Source organism: Amphibalanus amphitrite, unplaced genomic scaffold (genome assembly GCF_019059575.1).
Source record: "Amphibalanus amphitrite isolate SeventyFive unplaced genomic scaffold, NRLGWU_Aamphi_draft 000387F_arrow, whole genome shotgun sequence".
In the NCBI taxonomy this organism is placed as follows: Eukaryota; Metazoa; Arthropoda; class Thecostraca; order Balanomorpha; family Balanidae; genus Amphibalanus; species Amphibalanus amphitrite.
The window spans coordinates 178,978-195,911 of NW_024881881.1; the positions used below are offsets into that span (position 1 = coordinate 178,978).

Sequence of the window (16,934 nt, forward strand, 5' to 3'; positions counted from 1 at the left end):
ACGGGGTGTGGCTGCGTTGGTGACGCTAAAGACTAGCAGTCACCAGCACCAGGTGTACGGGAAAATGTCCGGCAGTGATGCGTCCCCGAGCGGGTCAGTGGTGAAAACGAAACTGGTGCTGGAAATTGCTGAAAGAGCGATAAACAACGGAAGACAGCTGCGTACTTGCTGGCGACCCTCTGATTCAGTGTCTCGGATTGGATGGATCTAAGAGTTGGGCTAAAAGTCGATGAGTTGAACAGGCTGCATTGATTGATCGTACTGAATAAATCCGTAAGGGAGATATGCTCAGACAATGGGCTGGACCGGATGAAGATCAGCTCGGTTGACTGTGCCTAGAAGTTCAAATGGCTACTGGCTGAATCGATGAGTCTAACCCACCAAGTGAGATATCGGCCTTCATGCCGTCAGGCGGATTTCATGCGTCATTTGTCTGGATTTGGTGAGCTATTGTCATACTCTTGCCGATTGCCCGAGAGCGGACACTTCGTAGTTGGTTCTTTGACGAGCGAGTGCAGGTCGCTACGGTCTGCCCGCGGGGCATAGCGGACGTGCGTCGCGGTCCTGCCATGGGCGCACCAAGGCACCACACCTGGGGAGGCATGGTGACACCATCACCAGCTGCGCTGCTTGTGATATTTCTGAAGGATATTATTCCAAATCGTTTGTATACGAATGGAAGAAACAGAAAACTAGACGGATTTTATTGATTAATTTTCGACACGGCCATCTGCCACGCAGCGTTGTGTTTCGCGGCCTGCTGGGCGCGCCCCTGCGCGGCTGCTGGCCGTCGCTGGCTGCGCGCCGAGCGGCCATCCCTGTCCGATGTTCGTCGGTGTCGACGCGACGCTGGCCGACGGCCGACGCCGTGACGTCACGCGGCCGACGCCGTGACGTCACGGGCCGCCGGCGCCGGTGGGCGGCGCGCCGGCGGCCGATCCGCCGCAGTGCCGGCGCCGCTCGAACTGGCGCTGTGTCTGCCCACGCGCGCTCCCGGCCTGGACTGTGTGGCGCGCCCGACCGAGGTCACGCCGCCGGGCGAGGTCACGCTGCCGACCGAGGTCAAGGTCACCGTCGCGATGTACGAGATCCCGACGCCGGAGGTTCCGGCGTTTGACCCGACCGTGCTGAGCCAGATGGCGCCCTTCTATCAGATGATGCCCAACATGCTGCAGTATCAGGTGGGAAGAGCTGGGATATTTGGAGAGGGAGCAGAGTGTCTGATGTGAGGGTTTGAGGTTTGCTCTGATGGTAAACTTGAAGCGGTAGGGCTCGGTGGGGGAAGTGGGCGGGGTAGGGGGGGGGGGGGTGCGGTGCAGAATTGGGTCGCTCGCAGTTTGCTGGCCTTTGTTACCTTTTATTTCTGTATACCAGGATCCTCAACCAGGATGTGTTTTGTGACCTTTCTTCGCCTGCGCTGTTTTGCTGCGCTCCACCGGTTTTTGTTGTTTTTCATCCACGTGACTCGAGATACTGAGCGATGTGCTGATGCATCAGTGATGATGAGCTGCTCTTCAGGGCTCATAACGGAGGCTTTTCTGCGCCAATGCCTCGGCAACATGAGTTCTGGTGGTTTGCCATGCACGCCGATGATTCAGACTCTGTGTTCGCCAGCCGCGGCCAACTTTGTTACAATTAACAGGCAGCCTGTCCGTCCCATGACTCACGTTCGAGCCACGTGGCGTAACGTCACATAGTCACGTGGCGTCACGTCACATAGTCACGTGGCGTCACGTCACATAGTCACGTGGCCTTACGTCACGTAATCACGTGGCATGGTGTGACGTGTCACGTATAATTACTGCCAGCGGCTGGCCATCATCATTACAGTTTTTGTGATTATTTTTTTATCGGTGCCTTTCTTTGGTCGCGGTGCTCGGAGCATGAAGAATTCCTTTAGGGCTGGTCATGATCTGCAGGGAATTTCCTTCGATTCCCAACTGGCGAGGTCGTGAAGCCCTGAGGGCATTAGTCCGAACATGACGGGGCTTGTTATTCATGTCGTCAGCGGGCTGGGTTGCCAGTCACGCTTCCGCTGGTGTCTTGGCGTATATCTAGGTGTTTCCCGTCAAAGTGTGGCGGGAAATGCTTGAAATATAAATAAACCGCCCAAAATTGTTGGGTTGCGTATTTTCAAACCACTGCTCCTAACTTCAAGCGTAGGGCGATATCCATCATTAGGTTTGACCGCCGATTCTTCCGCCAGTCATCCGTCCACGTCATTTCTTCGTCCATTCCCCTGTCCCCAGAAGCCCCCCCCCCAGCTTCATTCCTTCCCCATCTGCCCCCCCCCCTGGTGTGTGAGTCCGTGATTGTCATCATCTGTGCGCCGGTCAGCGACGCCAGATGTACCGGCCACCTGTGTCGGACCTCGTCCCGCCCCCAGCTGGACACCAGCTGCATGGTCATGCCGCACGCTGGGCTCCCTCGCCTCCCCCCGCGGCCGGGTGGTATGCTTTTTACCCGTGCCCGTGCCCTGAGGACCTATCCAGTCCAGGCGCACAAACCACTAATCATTATCGAGGGACGCATGGTTGTCTGTGTTAGTGTCCTTGTGCTCCTGTGTCGTTAGGGGTTCATTTTATTAATTCCCAACTGTTTATTACGTTTACGTAATGCCATATTCTGTATCACTGGGGTATTTGCTTGGCTGGAGTATCACTTACCTGGTTAGAGGAAATATCCTGTATGGTTTCTGATAAGATCTCTGCGTATCTATTCGCCGTTATTTTCCAGTTTTGGCGTTCTGTTTCAGCAGCGCACTGATATCTGTATCAGCTCAGTAGCGCACTGATAAACATTCCCCTTGGGCGTTCATAATCTAACCTCAGCGTCGCATACACACCCAATACCAAAAAGGTCCATATCCCCGAGTGCTCTCCCCTGTCCTCACTACTTTTGTCCGCCACTCCCGCGCTGTCCGCGTGTCCTCTTGTCCCGATAGACACGTCCCAGCTGACCGAGGCAGACCGGACAGCACACGTCACACAGGAAATCGCTTCCGCCGACTCGCCCCGGCCACTTCCGTTCCCGAGCGCCCCGCGGCTGCCGCTCCGTGCGAGTCGCGCTACCATTGTCCATTCTTCTGTCTGCTTTCGTGATGTTCTGCGCGCTTGTCTGGGATTTTGCCTGTCGGGATGACTGCACGAATGCGTTTCTAGTTCAATGTGGTTGGCTGGGTTTCTGAACAGTTGTTTTGGGATGACTTCAAGGCGAAGTTTGAGATTGCTTGGGAGGTGGTTTACCTTAACGTTGGTATTGGGTTCGTTTTGATGTCTCGGTAGCTTACTTTATGACTGGAGTACTCGCCGCAATGTTCTGTGGCTCTCGTTTCTGACTGTTCAGTTCGGCTTCCTACCTTGATCTTTATTCGCGTCCGTATCACTAGATATCCGCCTCTGGCCTCCGTTTGTCAAATCGTGTCGTCTCCTCACCACCTGCGCGACCGCTGCCCGTCTGTCGTCCTACCATCATACTATCCAGTATCCTGCCACCATACCATCATACCGACCGCCATCTACCATCCATCCGTCCATCCATCCGTCCGTCCGTCCGTGCTCCCGCTCCTAGCACCCCGTCTCACTGCCGCCTCGCCGCCCCCGTGTCGGTGTCCACTGGAGCGGAACGATGTGCCTCCGTGAGACTGGGTGGGGTGCTGTGGGGATGGGAAGAGGAGAGGAGATAGGAGGAGGGGTGGGTAAGGCGAGAGGGGGTGAGGAGAGAGGGAGAGGGGGATAGATTGAGGTTTGTGTATGGTTAAGTGAGCGCGGGTGAGTTATGTGCGAGATTTAGGTGAGGGACGTGTGTAATAGGTCTAACGGCACGGGCTAAAATCGCTGCCGCGACAACGAGTACTAGTCTTAGATAGTCACTGGTAAGGCCCATTCTGGTCAAACCTGATGATCGGTAGTTAGATTGCAACTGTTATGCATTTTGAAGTTATTTTTCCGAAGATGACTGGGCGCAGACCATTCCAAGGACCGACGCAGCTCTACTCGTCTCTAACCACCCATGGCTCTCAGACAACATTGGAACACTGGAGCCAGTCAGGCCCCAATCTAACCCAATGAGGCTGTCAAATACCGTCAATGCCGTCCAGCATATGTCAATAGTTCACCAATTCATAGGGTCATCTACGGAATATGACCGTCATTGGACTTTTCTCGGGACAATTCCCGAACAATGATGTTTGAGAGCATGTCGACATCGTTGCAACTTGCAATGAAACTCGACGGCTTGATGAGAACGAGATTGCATTTGTGATGACCAGGGGACATACACGGCTCAATTTGTCATGACATGTCTCGACCGTCACTGGCGATCAGAGCGCTGTAGTGTTATCAGGCTGCACTGGGTCTCAATAAACGCAGAGGTGCGGACCAGCAACTCTGAGGTCTCCACTGAGCAATGCTGGACGTTCCGCCCACGCCGTCTTTTCAGCTCCACTCGGACGGAAGTGGGTCGCTTCCGGTCGACATATGCTGCTTCTCACGCCATAATCCAGACCGTGGACTCGGCCGAGATCGGTGTCGTTTCGCAGATGGACGGTCGGCTTTATAAGAAATATTCTGCATCGCTTCAGCTGCCCCAACACACGTCTATGGAAACTCGGTGGACGAAATAGAACGAGAGGCGGAAACGAGATGAAAAATGGCTGGATGGAAACTGTTTTTAAACGCTCTCTTAAAGGAAACAATGTGTGTAATGTGTATCATATGGTCTTATTTAAAGTAGCGGTAAGTTAACCATGATAGTGTCTACCACCTCCTGAGTCGGGGTATAGTTTCTGACTATGGTATTAATAACCGCCGGCATCAACCCGGCGGAAAATTTACCCCGTGTTGGATCAACAATATCCCCGACATCACGTTCCTTTGACGCGTCCATAAACCCCGCCCAACCACACTGCTCCGAATTCCCGAGCGGGGGCGAGCGTCGGTCACGACTCACGACACCGACGCAATACATCGTCGGCATCGACACAGTCATCGTCGGCATCGACGCGGGGTCGCGGGCGCGGCCATTTTCGGCGAGGCCACCGTCCCGCGGGCCGGAAGGGGCGTAATAGGGACGCCGACAGTGCGGAGATGGATCTGGGACAGCCCGGGAACCATCGGTCGCTGGACGATGGATGACACGTCCTGCTGCCTCTGCTCCCACTCTGGGTGGCTGATGGTATTGGCTGTCCTGGGATGACGCTGGTGTTGACTTCTGTTACTGCTTGGGCGGAACCAAATATTTGGTCAGTGCCTTTAGTTGAATGCAGCGACAATCTCAAGTCACTGTCCACAGTAATGTTTCAAACTTACTTTTCGAATGACACTTTTCAATCGCATCTTGACTTTACCTCCGGTGACCACTTTAAATAGGAATTTATTCTGAAATGGCTGTGATGTTTTTTCACCATCGGGAATGATCAATAATGAGAGTCGCTTTAGTCTGTTTTTGATATATTGATATGAGAGCTCTCTCGCGTCTTATTGCTGCTGCGGGGCGTGTTTTTGCTTCGCCGTTTGATGCGCTACCAACGGTGTTGATGAGGGTGGAAAGTGGTGTTTATTGTCGCCAGGGGCTTAAGTATCTTTTGATACACCCGGAGCGGCTTGAACTTTGAAGCGAGGTGGCAGTTATAAAACACCCCATTGAAGTGATGTTTTTCGCATAAACTGTTATCCGGCTTTAGCTAACCTGTCTTTTCTTTTGTTTCAGGTATGTACTCTCGCTTTAGTTCCTGGTAATGTGAGCTGACATGTCCGCGACCACGTGAGTACAATCACGACCCTTTCCCTCCCCCATTCGCGGAAGGAACACCTCGCACCGGACAGAACCGTCATCTGGAGCCCATCTGTCGAAAGGCGAGGGAAACCAGACTCCGTGGACAAATCCCCTCGGTCCCTGAGCTATCTGTGGAGCATCGATTTCACACAAACATGACTGACAGTGTGCGTGCGTTTCTCGGTCGCCGGTACCACGATCTTCCTAGCGTGTCAGCTGGAAAATATGGCGTCCCAGTTGATGGAATCCTCGGTGAGGGTTCTTGTTTCCACTTCTGGCGAATCCGTAACCCCTGCGGAAGATTCTGAAAGCGATAACATGATGCCCCAACCCGAGCCATGGAGTATCGCAAGGGTCTGGCATGGCGCCGGTGAAATTCTAAACCCAGTGCGGGCTGACCAGTGCTAGGGACATATGCGGGGAAAGACGGGGAATGATATCAGGGAAGGGTGTCTGCAAGGTGACATAATAAGACACCGGAGAGACCCCATAATAAGACACCAGGCCCCCGCGGAGAGCACGGGCCTGGTCGCTCGGCGGCAGGGAGATACGGAATATGATATGCGGGACCGAGGGCTGTGAGGATGCGGGACGTTCCTCTCATAAGGTGGTAGAGATATTGGATATAGCGTGATGTTGGTGCCTATTGCGTTTGTATGTGGGTGTGGGAGGCAGGGGACGGGATCACATTGGCGGTATTAGATTGACCCGTATAAATACGTTGGGAATTGAGTATCCTTTGAGCGTGATGGTGTATACGGTCAGAATGGACCACTTTTTTCGTTGCCTCTTGACACATTTTTAGGACGGGATATTTAACAGTCAAAGCACGCCCCGAGCACATTGTGAAGCCAGTTGTAATCGGCTACCGTCCAGCAGCTATTTTCCTCTGTTTGTCGGCTGTTTTTCTGTCGTTTGAAGTATCTACTCGTATCTTGTTTGCCCAATGGAACTAGCGTAACGACAGGAGCGAATTAACCCGGGCCCACTTGGGACGTCTTGTTCATTCGGTGCGAAACTGAACAGTCGACCACGCCGAGTTTCAGCGGGGTGTTTTGCGGGTGAAGAAAGCCTCCATTATCTCTGGCCTGCTACACCGCGATACTAATGGTCTTGTAATGGAGAAGTTCCCCGTTAAAAGCAAGAGCGCTGTGTTCAGTTCGTGTTTTTCTCAATTCTCACAGCTCTCCTGCTTTTCTAATCCTAGGTAATGGGTATCAAGAATCGCTGTTTGCCAATAATGAAATTCGAATGCGACAAAGGATGCGTAATCTGCATTGCGCAATCACTAGACAAGATACCATATCCACTATCCAGTTTGGCCCAGTTTCACCAAGCTCTGTTTGGGGTAGTTTCGCCGAAACTACCCCAAACCAGTTTCACCAAGTGGGGTAGGTTCTGATTGGCCACTTCCAAACTACCCCATGGGGTAGTTTTTATTTTACCCCAAATTTGCCATGCAAGCAGATGCTCACGGTCCGTGAGCATCTGAACAAGCCAATCAATCAGCTGTTTGCCGGCAATTCTACCCCAAATATCCCACCAAAATTACGGCAGACATTCGTGGGGTAATCTGTGAATATGATACCAATTGTGAGCAAGAATTGACAGTAAAATAGTAATAAGAACATAATTTATAAGTCCAATCACCTGTCATGTTTGAGTATGCATTATTCATAGCATACTTCAAGTTTCATCCAAGTATTTTATGCTGCATGTAGCCTGCGCCACCTATGCTTGTGATCTGCAACACCCAAAAATAGCACTATTGATGTCGCCCTAGCTGAATGCCAGAATTTTTACTTTTTAACTATTAAAGGTTTTCCTTCAACAGTGACCTTGAATACCGGATGAGGAAGACTTGAAATATAAACAATAAAAATGCATATTCTTCACAGTGGTTACATGCTGACGCTGTGCCTTGTTGAAATGATCATAGTACCTACTTCAACTTGTGTGATCTATTCAAATTATCATTTGAGGTACCTATACGCCTTACGGTCAATGTGCAAATATCCAGCAAATGTCAAGACGCTTACAACTGAAATCAAGATAAAAAATGCCGTACCTAAAACAGCAAGAGGATGTGTCATGCATAACTAGGTAATTCTCATTAGAAATAAAAAGCATATGGTGCAAGTAATTCGTAATAAGCAGTTGTTAAAAACACCAGGCCGAGTGGATTCGATACTTTCCATATCTATTTTTCATTTTTGTCGCTGTTGTGCATATCTCAATAAAGTTGTGTTAAATGTGCCGTGCATCTGTAAGTGGTATGTAATTTCCGCATTTTGTAATGCACATTAGAAATAAATAGCATCTGATGCAAAAGATTCGTAGTTAAAAGTCGTCAAAAATACCAAGCAAGGTGTATTCGATACTAAAACATGCACTAATTTACTAAAACATTCTAATTATAAAACACTAAACATCTAATCTAATCTAAAACATCTAATCAAACATCTAATTTACTAAAACACTAATTAAATTTAAAACATTCGATACTATTCGATAATAAAACATGCCTTTGTTCTGTAACCTATCCATCAAGATTCGTGGCTGTGCATTGCATTCCTTTCTCAATAAAGGTGTGAATCTTGGAAACTGAGGTGCCATGGTGTCATCGTTACCAAGGTGATTGGTAGACAAATACAAGAAGCCAAATCAAATGTGTTCTTCATTTCACGCCGTCGTGAAATGAAATTCTCGACCAATCAAAACGTTCCGTTGTTTTGCTGATGCTGCTTGCTTAGCAAACATTCACAAGAAACGCCGAAACTACCCCATGGGGTAGTTTGAGCATGGTGAAACTGGATTCTACCCCATGGGGTAGAATGGAAATCTACCCCATGCCGAAATTACCCCACTTGGTGAAACTGGGCCCAGTGGTGTCTGCCCAAACAGCGGATGGGGTCGGTTATCTTTTTTCTCTGTCCCCGGTCAATGTCCATTGCCCAGTTTAGTTACTCCCTCAATATGCTTGTGAGCGATAAGTGGAAACGTTGGTATGGTCAGAACTCAGAAGTATGTCAGGGTACCGACTTGGTTTTGGAATTAGAATTTCGCCATTGCTATTGCATCTTAGGCTTTAATGACATTCCCAACTTTTGTCAGGCACTGGGTTACTAGAAACTTTGCTCTGATGAAGATTTATGCTAATTTTTACCCCTTTTCTGAGCACTTGAAATGTCTTTAATGTAGTTCTGAATCCTTGAAGCGAATGTTGTGCTGTCAAATGTGCTTTTCTGAGCCGACTTGATGCAGAATTTACGTCACTGTCTGAGATGAAACAAGTTAATGCGCCAGTTATCCGCCGAAGTACTTTTGAAGTATGCATGCAAATATGTGGTGGAAGCTCCTTGATGTCCTGTGGAGTAGGTATTTAATCTCGAGTAGCTGCATCATAAAGCCACCCGTCCGGAAAGCATTGTTCCACATAGCGATTATACACCATGCATCGTCGACTGTTTGAAAAGAGATCACCCGCGTCGCCTGCGACCTTCTGTTTGTGTTCAAGAGGATTTAGTGCTCTTATAAGGTTCTTGAATCTCAAGTGCCCTGTACGGCCTGTATGGGTGACACCGGGGGATTCAAGTCACCCTCCCCGTCACGCTTCTTCCGTTGATGACGCTGGCTGGGCTCCTATTGAGACCCTGAAGCGCGTGAAGGTCCTGTTGTACCCCTTCACCCTCGGGGCATCACGCAACTCAGCGCATTGATCGGTCATCTGTGCGGTACACTCTCTGACAGTGGCGACCCCCGACACACCGACCCGCTCGTGAACACACCAAGGTCGGGTCCATTACCGGAGGAATGTCTGGACTCGGCGCGGTGCGGGGCGTGCCCCCCGCTGCACGCGCCGGGGTGTGGCCGATACTTGCCGTCACGACCGCCCACTGTTCAGTGTCAGAGACTGTACTCGGTCCGACGGCCGCCGGCAGCGACGACGATTTAGCGCATGCGCACTGACGCCCTCCTGAGGCCTTCGTCGAGTGAAGCGTAAACATAAGCTATCCGTGTGGAGGGAGTGCGCCCCGAGCACAGTGAATATCGTCCGGAGGTGCGGCACGCGCGTGTGTAACTCCTGTATCGCTGCAAATCAACTCCATTGGTGATAAGGGGACCGCACACCGCTTCTTGTGACGCCGTGACGGTTGTGGCGCACGTGGGACACTCGTGGTGCACTCGTGTGACGCTCACGACGCACTTGTGTGTCGCTGTGACGCTGCTGGCGCACTCGTGTGTCACTGTGACGTTTGTGACGCGCGTGTGACGTTCCCGGCGCAGTATCACTGCCATGTGGACACCAGGGGTATACCCGGCCGCGTCCTTGCCCTACTACCCAGTGGGAATGCTTCCGGCGACTCAGGTCAGTAGTTCGTCCACCCGCCGCCAGGGGCGCCGCACAGGCCAGCTGGGAGGTCAAAGGTCACGTGATATGACACGAGACCGGAAACGGCTGGTGGGTCACGGGGATGAGATGGAGAGGGGGGCGGGGAGGGCGGGGGGGGGGGGGGGGGTAAAGACGCTGGGTGTTGGATTGACAGAAGGCTGTGACATATTTTTGATAAGGTGACGAGTAACTTGTGCGCTGGTGGATTCTATTTATTTCTGCAAGGATCACCCTACAGCTGGACTGGAATACGAATGGTCGTACATGGAATTCATCCCCTTTCTAACTCTGCTTCTTGATAGCGTATTAATGACATTGAAAGACTTGTTCCCTGTGTTGATACATCGATATGAAAATCGATCTCCTGACGACTAACCGCTAGCTAACGATGTCTCGGATAGCGCTATTCGGTTTCATTCATATTGCTTCGCCTTTGAACTAAATAATTAATGTTCCGGTTAGGCCAAGTGCATTCATTCTAAAAAACCTCTTGCTCCACTGCATGTGATATTTACCTGACAGACCAACTAATGTAGTTGTTTGCTCTCCATCGTGAATGCATGTGCTGCTGAAGTGAGTCTCTTTAGAACCTCCGCTCCACAAAGCTAACTCCCCACGGCGGCTGCCGTGCTACCTGTCTGGGCCGTCGGAAGTGTCTTCCGCCTGCCTCTCTGTGAGCTATTTTCGTGTCTGTTTTGCGAAACGCTGGGTTTGAGAGGCTACAGCCCTTGCCTTGCTGTGATGTGGTCAGCTTGGTGTGCAAAGGGAGCGAGAGACAGAGAGGGCGTTTGACACCACAGGTGCCATTTGAAGTTACCCATAAGGTGAACCTACACTGAAAAAAATAATGACACCTAAAAGGGGTGTTTTTTGAAGCGTACCAAAAACGCGCAGTTTTCTGGAGTCCGATTACACCCGGAATCAGACACTTTCTAGGGTATTATGACACTGGTTGAGGGTGTATTTTTACACCGTACGTCGTCAAATGATTCCCGGAATCATACGCCTTATGGAATAAAAATACACCCCAAATCAGAGTCATAATACTCTAGGAAGTGTCTGAAGTGTCTGATTCCGGGTGTAATCTGACTCCTGGAAACTGCGCGTTTTTGGTACGCTTCAAAAAACACCCCTTTTAGGTGTCACTTCAGGGAGTAGTCGGATCTTGAGGGTGTATTTTGATCCCACACGGTGTATGATTCCGGGAATCATTTGACGACATGTGGTATAAAATACACCCCAAATCAGAGTCATAATACTCAAGGAAGTGTCTGAAGTGTCTGATTCCGGGTGTAATCTGACTCCTGGAAACTGCGCGTTTTTGGTACGCTTCAAAAAACACCCCTTTTAGGTGTCACTTCAGGGAGTAATCGGATTTTGAGGGTGTATTTTGATCCCACACGGTGTATGATTCCGGGAATCATTTGACGACATGTGGTATAAAATACACTCCCAACCAGAGTCAGATTACCTCGGGGGGTGTCTGATTCCGGGTGTAATCGGACTCCTGGAAACTGCGCGTTTTTGGTACGCTTCAAAAAACACCCCTCGTAGGTGTCACCTCAACAGTGTCAAATGACTCTTGGGATGGTTTTTCTATACCGGCTCAGAGCCTGTTCCTGTTAGCGTCATACATCAGCTAATATCAATATTACCGGTACTATTGGTCTCCTATATAAGAAATACCGGTAATATTCGAGTGTGGGGATTGGGTTGTGTGCAGGGGTGAGGGATGCACTCGAACCGAGCTGCGGCGAGGGTATAAAAGGTATATTCATCGCATCAGAAAAACAGGTCGCCTGGGCCCTTATCTTGAGACCAATAGTATGGTACAACTAACCAACATACCCATGGTTATGTACTAGCTTCTGAAGCTTATAGGAACGATTAGCCAGACTGCAACGAGACTTAAACCCTATTAGTGGCAGGGGGGGTTGTTTTTATCCACCCCTCAGGTTTTTCGGGAATATCTCCGAAACCGCTGAAGCTACGATGCTGAAATTTTCTGACTTTTCCTAAAACTAAATTGGGCACATTCCCTGAAAATTTCAAGTTCATAACTTTACCAGGGGCGGCTCCAGAGCACTGGAAATTGGGGGGTCCTATTCGTGAAGCGAGTCATTTGGGCGAAGATCACGATGCTGCACCAGTTTTACGAACAGTGAATGAAAGGTATCATGTGATAACATATACAAAGTTATTGTGCATCCTCTTTTAACACGTTTTTGCTATAATAGGCGGATCCAGGCGTCCAAAAAGGGGGGTTATTTTTTACCTCCCAACATAGGTGCCCTGACACCGCCTATGCATGACCAATACAATTTTAGTCGTTCTCTCATAAGAAAATTGTAACATAACAAGACCATTGCCACCCTTTTTAGAAACAGTACCAACAAAAACCTTATTTACTATACTTTTTGTGTACCCCCAATCTCAATGATCTGTATCCGCCTATGATTTTTGAAAATGCATATTTTAAGGATCCATGTGAATTCCTGGTTCATTCTCTATCGATCGGCAAAAGTTGCGTTAAGATTGGTTCAGAAACCTGGCCGTGATAAACAGTCTAAAAGGTATCTGCAATTTGCCCGTTTTTACCCCCCTCTACCCCCCCCCCCCTATTGACATTTTTTAATTTTATTTTTTAGAAATGTAGATCTCGTTGAGCCAAATCGAATGCCGTTTGAATTTTGAAAATCGGCCGGTTAGATCTCGAGATATCAAGGGGGGGTCGTAAACAGCCCCCCCCCCTGCCACTAATATGGGGTAGCCAGGAGCCTGCCACTAATAGGGTTAAATGTAGCTTACAATTGTCTTCACCCTTGTAGCTACAATTTTATCTATTGACGATGACGTCTTCTTTTCAGTCAGTCTTTATACCAGATATTGTCAAATGATTCTCGGAATCATAAACCTTATGGGATCAAAATACACTCTCCAACAGAGTCATAATTGCAGTTGTTAACCACGTGACGCAAATTAACAATACATGCATGTCATTTTTTATTTTATATGCAACAATAAATTCCAAAACATTTGGGCACGAAATGTATGGCGAAATCTAATGAAAACTTATCGTAAGGCTCATGGGTCCGTGACTCCATTCACCTTAAGGAATTACTCACATTTCAACAATGTTCCATCAACCGGTGATTATTGCTACTTACTTAGGTAGAGTTATTCTGCAGCTTAATGACATAAACACTTACCTCAGTCTCCATGGTGCGTTGCTATCTTGTCCTACTTCAAAATTTCGCCGAGTGCAGGGCGCCTCGTTGTTTAAATTAAATACGCATGTTGAGCAAATAAGTACAAATAATATCTGAAGTTTATCGTTAAAGCACTATTACTTGAAGTAAATCTACACTTACAACAACGTTTGGCGACATGAAAAGCGCGTTAATTCAAATAAGTTCCCCTCCCCGCTCACACCACACGCACCCACGTGGGCACACTTCCGGCAACTGAAGTCAACGGCTTTCCTAACGGTTTTCCTGCAAGGTCGAGCTATTTCATCTTCGTGGCGGACCGGCATGGCTAGGACACAAATGACGTCACACGACAATGCAGCTTGCTGATTGGCCGGGCATTGACTCAAACCACTGGACCTGAGCTGTGGTTCGCACCAGGGTTACAGAGTCAGAGTCAGAGTCGGGTGGAGTTGACAGTTGTGGCCGGAGTCAGAGTCGGAGTCGACGGCGACTTTGGAAGCCGGAGCTGGAGTCGGAGTCTGGGTCACCGAAAATCAATTGATACCGCAGCGTATCCGGACAAATCTTTGCATGGCATTTCTTCGTCGCGCAATTCTTCGTCCGCAAAACTTCGTCCGCGCATTTCTTCGTCTCCGCCTTTCTTCGTCTTGCATTTCTTCGTCTCGCATTTCTTCGTCCGAGCATTTCTTCGTCCGCGCATTTCTTCGTCTCGCATTTCTTCGCCTCGCATGTCTTCGTCTTGCATGTCTTCGTCTCGCATTTCTTCGTCTCGCATTTCTTCGTCTCCGTATTTTTTCGTCTCGCATTTCTTCGTACGCACATTTCTTCGTCTCTGCATTTCTTCGTCTCGCATTTTTTTTTTCGCAAAACTTCGTCCACAAATTGACAGTGCAGCCTGCTGATTGGGCTATTGCCTATTTCATCTTCGTAGCGGACCAGCCATGGCTAGCTCACACATGACGTCACTCGGGGCATTGATTCAAACCACTGAACCTACACCAGGGTTACGGAGTCAGAGTCGGAGTCCGTTGGAGTCGACAGTTCTGGCCGTAGTCGGAGTCGGTTGGAAACGACAGTTCAGAGCGCTATTGCATAAACATAAGATTTACGCCACCGGAGTAGATCTTAACTTTTTTACGAAACGGCCATACTCTACGAAACACCGTAAAACCTGTTGCATAAAGGCCGTGACCTACTTCGTAAATATTTGGAAAATCTAGGTATGACGTCATACATGAATGAAAATAGTGCCGGATCTCAGCACGAAATGCAGAAGAATGGTGACAATAATGAAAGCGATTAAAGTTCCAGTGTACTGAAATGTGTGAATCACGTTGTCTGGATAAGTGGTTCAAATCACCTTGAATTCATAGCGACTTTAGAAAACCTTTCGTACTTTTCAATATTCATGCGCCCTCCCACATCAAGCGGCGGTCGGCTTGGTAAACAACATCGATCGTGGCATCTTGGGAGTGTGGGATATTCTAAGATCATAGATAATTTGCCCTCACTATGGGTTTCAGTCGATATTCTACATAAATTTGCATAGAACTGAGTGCACTGTATCCGTCTAGAACAGAGCCGTAGCTGCTACTGCCACCTTTCGCCAATTAAGTAAGCTGAGATTTGTACACTCGCCGTCCGGTGGTTGCTAGGTAGGACACGAAAGTAAACAACATTCCAAAGAAGAATTTCAAGACAAGTGTCCAGCTTGGCTTGCAAGATCGAACAAGATCATCATTTGGTGGCTGAAAATGAAGAATTAAGATAACCAGGGCCCAGACTAACAAGTAAGTTTTCTATTATAGCGAATGGTTAGTGAACAATTGTCGGTTCATTGGCAGCACACTGCTCACTGCTCAGCCCTTTCAGACCAATCGTGAGCTTTTTCAATAGTTAATGGTTAAAGCTAATGCCGCTACAATTCCTGATCTATATTTTCTTTTGGTGTATTTTGAATTTGGCATCGTGTTTATTAGCCTCATCCCTCAATTACTCGCAACATTCCAATGTTCTGTCGCTTTTTTCTTCACCATTAGGCATTACCTATCTACAATTAGGTATGTTGAAATGCCATATCATATTGATATGGTGTCAGGTGTCTTATCATTAAAATCATTTAAATATCCACAAAATTACGTTTAATTATATATTTGCAAGCAACATGCTTTCGCGCGTTGAATTAGTAGGCACAAAACAGAATGCATTTAAGCTAGGTATTACAAGATGAATAACTACCTATTCGTCTGTGGGCTTGCGTGATGTTTTTCAGTTTCAAACGTAAGCATTAAGGGCATATCAGCATAGCATCTAGATACCTACTGGACTATTCTGAATCTGCCAGTGAATTGCTGATTAATTTCAATTCACAAGCTTTAATTAAATGACATGGCTAATTAAATTTAATTAAATGGCACTGGCTAAAATTGGTTGATTAAATTTAATTAAATGCACTGGCTAAAATTGGCTTTAAAAAGTCAACTTTACCAGTATAGCAGGGCACAGTCACAGACCTTTATGCTTGCATTCAAAGAAGGCTGAGAGCGAGGAGATGCATGGTGTCATAAAAAGTTCATTATTCGCTCGATTTACTTTTTCCGCCCCTGTCTATATAATATGTATCGCCTCTTTCCTGATTCCCTCAGTCCTCTCTCCTATTTCATGCTCTGTCAGCCACTGCCTTCGAAAATTATCTCCTCTCGATCCATTCGTTGTAGTCTTTCTGATACTTACCGACATCATTATTTCTGTTTCAGGAATTTCTATCCGACTTCGTGGAGGAGTATTCTGACCACGGCATTCGGCTGTTCTACATGAAGGTTGAAGAATCCCGCTGGGTTCAGCCGACAGAGGGCTCTGATAAATCGCCGATAGATGGCGGCTGCTACGCCAAGAGTCACTACCTTCGTTGAAATCGTCCTATCAGCAGCGTCTTATCCCGGTGTTGGCGCACTCGGGAAAAGTGAGGCTGTGCAAGCTCAGCATCATTTGTTCCTTTTTTAAAGCGCTCTGCGTGTTACGATTACAGTGACATGTCAAGTTTACGTGGGTCTCTAGCTCAACTTGAATCGCGGCCGTATTGGTGCACAGACGTTCTCTGAATACGTATGGTACATACGTGCTAGAATCTGAGGCGAGTGTGTTTGGATGTTCACTAAAATCGTCAACGAAATGTGGGAACCAGAAATAAACATCGACACGACTGATATGTTTGATGACTAATGCGTCTGCAGTTCCTCAAACGAGCTACGAGCGTGGTCTAACGTCAGTCACCACCGTTGTAGTACAATTGTCGGGTACGACCATGCTTATATCATGCTTTCGCATTGGTTGAGAAATGAGAGGTGCGGTTGCAGTCTTTCTATAAATTGTTCGAGGATAAGAAAGCATCAGTGTGTTAAGGAGTTACCTTCATATGCATTCATAACTGTATAAGGACTCAAAAAGTTGGAATTCGGCGTCAAACAGCTGCAATAGCCGACTTTCGGCTAAAATCTAAGAAGCCCACCCCCTCCGTAGAATATTTTACGATTTTTACACATTTGGCGCATCTG

The 16,934-nt window shown here is 48.3% G+C and overlaps 1 protein-coding gene and 1 long non-coding RNA gene across 2 annotated transcripts in view; both read left to right on the forward strand.

The window, feature by feature from the left end:
* The first annotated feature begins 957 nt into the window (after window positions 1–957).
* LOC122390221 (RNA binding protein fox-1 homolog 3-like) overlaps window positions 958–16,934 on the forward strand; it is a 77,428-nt gene continuing 61,451 nt past the window's right edge. Inside the window, exon 1 of the mRNA XM_043382951.1 lies at window positions 958–1,181. Within this exon, the coding sequence (XP_043238886.1) occupies window positions 1,080–1,181 (102 nt within the window). The 5' untranslated portion in view covers window positions 958–1,079. The remainder of the gene's footprint in view (window positions 1,182–16,934) is intronic.
* Window positions 14,466–16,583, forward strand: LOC122390222. Its single transcript, XR_006258107.1, has 2 exons — window positions 14,466–15,170; window positions 16,137–16,583. It is a non-coding gene; the product is annotated as an uncharacterized LOC122390222 (long non-coding RNA).